Source organism: Fistularia commersonii, chromosome 29 (genome assembly GCF_037954325.1).
Source record: "Fistularia commersonii isolate RoL2024-O1a breed Wild chromosome 29, RoL_Fcom_v1.0, whole genome shotgun sequence".
NCBI lineage: Eukaryota > Metazoa > Chordata > Actinopteri > Syngnathiformes > Fistulariidae > Fistularia > Fistularia commersonii.
In genome coordinates, this window is record NC_141312.1 from 4,272,035 (window position 1) to 4,278,034 (window position 6,000).

The 6,000-nt window shown below is 41.7% G+C and overlaps 1 protein-coding gene across 1 annotated transcript; it reads left to right on the forward strand.

Annotated features, from left to right (window-relative positions):
* The first annotated feature begins 485 nt into the window (after positions 1–485).
* On the forward strand, positions 486–6,000 carry rab38b (RAB38b, member of RAS oncogene family). The gene is made up of 3 exons (XM_086177253.1): positions 486–865; positions 2,549–2,826; positions 4,723–6,000. The coding sequence occupies exons 1-3, from the start codon at positions 625–627 to the stop codon at positions 4,870–4,872; spliced, it is 669 nt and encodes a 222-aa protein (XP_086033379.1). The 5' UTR covers positions 486–624; the 3' UTR covers positions 4,873–6,000.

Here is a 6,000-nt window from a genome sequence, read left to right on the forward strand (position 1 = left end):
ATCACAAACCCCTTCGCCGCCCACATATGGACTTTTGTCCTACATAGTCAGAAGGCTGTCTGATAATTACTAAACCCTAATGAGAAATTGGGTTTCTGGGGCACTCCTTGTTAATCAAGAGGTTTTTACGACACGAATCGTGGCCTGGCAACGCCAAGCTTTATTGATATTCACGATTCATTGGGAAAAAACAATGGCTTTACTGAGCTCTTACTGCTCATGTTTTGACTCTATTTGCATTCGTAAAGGGTTTGTAAGCTGCAGCTGGATGCAGAAACCAGCTCAGATAACATGCACGGAGTGGATTTACTATTTGAACGAAAAAAGGAAGTGGGGAAAACAGTGCTTAAGTGTTATGAGCTCCTTGTTTGTCAGGGAAGCCGCCGCAGCAGGAGCACAGCACACGTCTGCAAGGACTGGAGGAGCCAGGTCACAAGTCCAAACACACACACACACACACACACAGATTCAGGGTGGTTCCTCCACCCACAAGCGGGGGGAGAGGCTCCGGAGCAGAGGGTGGAGGAGGACGGAGGAAGACGGAGGGGACGCGCAGCTTCTCACGGACTTCATCCCGCGTCAGGAGTTTCTTCTCTCGCCGCCTCCGATATCCGACAGGTGGAGATGACCAACCACCACCACCAGCACCTCCACCACTCCAACGGCATGCAGAACCTGCGCAAGGAGCACCTGTACAAGGTGCTGGTGATCGGAGACCTCGGGGTGGGCAAGACCTCGGTCATCAGGCGCTACGTCCACCAAACCTACTCCACCAACTACCGGGCCACCATCGGGGTGGACTTTGCCCTGAAGGTGCTCAACTGGGAGTCTGAGACTGTGAGGCTGCAGCTGTGGGACATCGCAGGTGAGGTCCAATGTTTTTTTTTAAATATATATATATATATATACAGCTCAGAAAAATAAAGGGAACATTTACACAACACAATGTAGCTCCAAGTCCCTCACACTTCTGTGAAATCAAACTGTGCGCTTTGGAAGCAACGCTGAATCATTTTGACTTGTTTTAAGGACTTTGCATCAAAGTTGGATCAGCCTGTTGTTTGTTTTTCCACTTTCATTTGGAGTGTGACTCCAAATCTAGACCTTCATGGGTTCATAAATTTGATTTCCATCGATCATTTTTGTGTGATTTTGTTGTCAGCACATTCAACCATGCAAAGACCAAAGTATTTAATATGAACTTTCCATTCATTCAGGTCTAGGATGTGTTATTTTAGTGTTCCCTTATTTTTTTTTGAGCAGTGCATATAAATATGTATAAAGTACTTTTAAGTAAAATTATATGTGTTTGACACTAAATACATTAAATAAATTTGTTCATTGATTTATTTCAGCCCATCCAATTATAAAATAATTGTCAAACAGGTCTTTTTTCTCCCTTTTTTAATCTTTAAAAAGTGCAACAACAATTTCAGAAATGTGTTTTTTCAGAAATGCATGTTTGTGTTGGTTGCCGATAGTTTAACAGAAATAAAGTTTAAATCTTCCAAAAAAAAAAGGATTCACAACATAAGTGCAGTGTCATTGTGGTATCAGACAAGTGCTCTATCTTCCCCCTTCCCTCTTTCTGTTTCTCGTGTGTGTGTGTGTGTATGTATGTGACACACACACACAGGCACATGAGAGAACACACACACTCCAATTGTTGCTTAGAGAAGACTACTGTCATCCAGTCATTCATTCCAGGTAGGGCGCTCCATCATGTGATCGTGCTCATGTGAGGGAGATTAAATGTCCGGTCACAGGAGTGTCATTGGAGCTGAAATGAAAAAAAAAAACATCAATTCCCCCACACATGGGCTTTTAAGTACTTAATTTTAATTTATCGAATTAAAACCTCACGTCTGATTTGTGTGTCTCATCTCCGCCCTGCCCAGATGATACATTCTCCCTTGTCATATTTTAATGGAACCGTAGAAGTAATAGTTGCTTACAATGTAACTTGTTCCATCATCTGGACGTCTGACTCGGGGTCAAGTGACATGTCTGTGACGCGAGTCGCCAGTGAAGCTCATTACGACGGAAGAACAACCCCTGGAAAAGAGGAACTTGTCCTTTTTTTCGAATCCTCCCTGCGGTTTTTCGCCGCTACCAAAGCGGCACGCGATCCACGCCGAAGGATTCATGAGGACGTTAAAACGAAGGGCTGAAAACAGGTATCTGAGTGCTCATGGCCGGTGATCGCAGTGCTCGGCACGGCGCTCCTACCCGGGAATACAGATTTTAATGTTCTTAGTTTTGGGGTCAGAGTTCAAGTCCACTGCTGGTCACTGCAGGTCTTAAATCAGTGGCTTCACCCAAGTAGGCATTTTGTCTGCAGAAACAACAAGCGACTATCTGGTTAAGCGTAACGTGACAGTGAGATGGCAGGAATGTGCCGTTTCTTCGGAATGTAAGTGGTCCTAATACCAGTCGAATTGTCTTCTCCTCTGCAAAAATGCAGGAAAACAACAGGATTTGCCATTCAGTAGAAGAATGTGGGCGTGTAGGTGAATGAAGTTTGTGTTAATGTGTTTTTTCATTGCAGGTCAGGAGCGTTTCGGGAATATGACGCGCGTGTACTACCGTGAAGCCATGGGAGCCTTCATCGTGTTCGACGTGACGCGACCGACAACCTTCGAGGCCGTCATCAAGTGGAAAGAAGACCTCGACTCCAAGCTGATGCTGGCGAACGGACAAAGCATCGCCACCGTGCTGCTGGCGAACAAGTGCGATCAAGGCCGGGAGCTGACGAACAACGCCATCAAAATGGACCAGTTTTGCAAGGACCATGGCTTCGTTGGCTGGTTTGAAACCTCAGCTAAGGTGAGGACACGATGTAAAAAAAGTCAATCTAACCTTCCCTCGCAGCAAATTTAATCATAGCATGAGCTGCACTCTCAGGCCTGGGCAGAAACACAGTCAGGAAACAATTATCTTGGATTATAAAACATTGTCTACCTTAATAGTATATAGGATGAGCCATATTTATCTTCAAAAATCTGGGGCAAAGGTCACTTTACGCCATTCTGGAGATTACCAGGGTCACATTGGCATAAAAGTATCTTCCATGCCTACTGCATTTGGGAGGTACCAAGACTTCCATAATATTACATTAGTCATTTAGCCACCACTCCAGCCAGCACAAACCCACTAGTTTAAGTGCACCCACATCCTTTTGCAAGAATTTGTGGTTTCAGGGATTTCAGCGCCCATTTTTTTTTTTTATTTTGAAGATCTGGCCGAATTCGATGCTCACAAAAACCTTTTTTCTTGTCCCAGAAAAATGTAATAAGACTTAGATTATATTAAGATAAGTGAAAATTTGACATAATTACATCAGCTAATCATTTTCCTTTTTCATTTTCCTTTTATCCACTTGTGTTGTCCTTCAAATCCATCCTGGCTGATTATGAACTGATTACTTTAATCCTGACTACAATTAATTGATTTACGCGTACTATCGTATAAAAAAAAAATTACAAAAAAGCAAGAGATGAAAATGAGAGTTTGATTTAATTTTCTTTTCTTGTATTTTATTTTTTTAATTTTTCAATTTTACTATTTTTTATGTAATTTTATTTTATTTGTTTCATTTTTTATTATTTCTTTTCTGCCTATATTACTTCTACATCAACAGGTGCACTACAGTAGAATTGTTTATCATTTTATAACAAATGTGGAAATATTGAAGGTGTTTAGCAAATGGTTTAGCTAATACGTTAAAAAGCAGGAGTTTGCAGCTGAAATAGCCAGAGGTAGCATGATGCTCATTCCAGGTTCTAACTGGAGTCAGTCTGGTTCTTTAAATGAGGAAATAAAACCAAAATATAGTCATTATGAAACACGTCAATCAGTAAAATCAGACAATGTCCTCAGAACAAGTCATGCAAATTTTGGAAACAGTACAAAGAGATCATTGCGACCTGCCGAACAAGACCATCGCTCCAAACACTGCTCTGATATATCAATCATTCCAAAATGTAAAATTGATGAAAAAAAAGAAAGAAATAATTAAAATGCTACAAGATGCTCAGCATTATGGCAAGGCTGCGGTGGCTGAGTTTCTCAGCCGAGATATTCCGACTCGTCCCGCCTCAGTCAGTGAAAAATAAGCCGAGCGAGCCAACTGGAATTTCATATGCCCATGAAAAGTGGCTCGGTGGAATAAATTAAAAAAGCAGGTTTGTGTTATTAAAGTGAAAAATTCTGACAATTGTTTGCTTTTCTCACGAGTTTTCAAAAGCGGTTCCGTGTCAGAACACTTCTGCGCGTTCTGTTTCATTGCTTTTCTTCCCTATGTTTGATCACGACGAGTGAATATTTACACGGGTTTGAATGATTTCTTTCCTCATATTAGAGGAATGAACATTTTGGAAAAATAGAATTGAATTACCCTTCCTTTTATTTAATAATCCATATGTGGTGCAGCCAGAAACTCTGCATATGGTGTCCTCCTGCCTTCACACATCTTCTGTTGACACGAAGGTACCGGCGGAACGCTCTGCTGTTCTTATGGCATCAAGCCTCAACATTCTGTGAGGGCAAAGGTCAGGAGGTGGAGGTCTAACCAAAAATGACGGGGTGGTCACACAACAAGAGATTTTTTTTCTGGTGTTTTAATTAAAAACACAACTCAGGACTCGGGTATCGCACGAGAAAAAAATTCTCTTAACGTTACCGAGGCGTAACTTGATGTTTTCTTCTCCCCTTCCTTTTTAGGACAATCTCAACATCAACGAAGCGGCAAACTTCCTGGTCAAGCACATCATGGCCACTGAGAATGACATTCTGAAGTCGGTGGTACCAGACACCATCTATCCGCATCTTGACTCTAACAAGCAAATGAACTGCTCTGGCTGCCTCAGATAACCGGGAATCGTGGGTGGAAGATCGGTGACAGAGTAGGACAGGCCTTGCACGGACAGTTAAGCAACTTTATTGAAGTTTATCTTTGTTGGACGAACCACATTTACATTTTCTGCACTTTTGTAGTTTGTGCTCCGCAGCCGTACGTTGCGAGCAAACGTTCAGTAGCTTGACCAGAAGGAGATTAATGTCGTTTTTGTGTCCGACAATAGGAACAGGTTACGGACCTGCGCTATATTTAAAACGGTGGGTTCGATAGTCATATATTCACTGCTTTTAGACACTCACGTTAAGATGGATGTTGACATTTGGCTGAGCTGAGGTTCAATGTGAGGGCATCGAATGCCAAGCAACATAATCAACGATCTCGAAGACAGCGAACATTGTCCTTGTGTTGTTTTTCAGGTTTCATTTTAACAGGGTAAACTCCGGCTTCCGCATTTTGATATCCACATTATTTCATTTTTTGATTTTTATTCAGATGCTTAAGCCCAACGTTTTGAGCATCAAGTTGTTTTCCATTCGATGTCCTTTTGTATGCTAAGGAGATTGTTTGTGACCGCACGTCCGGTTGTCAAATGTGACTATCTCCTTGTATTTTTTTTGCCAAATATCACAAAGCGCTCATCGCTAACTCCCTTAATGTATCTGTGATGAATCATCATGCACTTATTAATATTTCACAACTTGTGTGTTTTCCTTACCGTAAGGGTTGGACCGTTGGGCCGTTCTCCTCCCAGAATGCATGCATTTCCTTCAATATTTTCTCAAACTGGCAAATCCAAAACCGGTCATGTGGCCACCTTGAAGGATTCCAATATAATGCTGTGAATTTTGCACACACGTGTTGTTAGTTTGCTTTGTTTTTAATATAATATTAACTTATTTTGTATGTATGACTTCATGGGTTGACTTGTGTCCAGTGCACGCTGATCACTACCTAAGCTTTATATGAACAGGCGATGTGAGTAACAACAACACCAAATAGTTGCGGGTGAACAGCTGCTGAGAAAGGGAAAGTGTTACACTCGAATGTCTGAGATATTAAGTTGTTTTTTTTTTTTTAAACCCAGTGGGTCAGTGTCCCGGAGCAGTTCATGTTGCAATGAATTAAAGAGGTGTTTATTAATA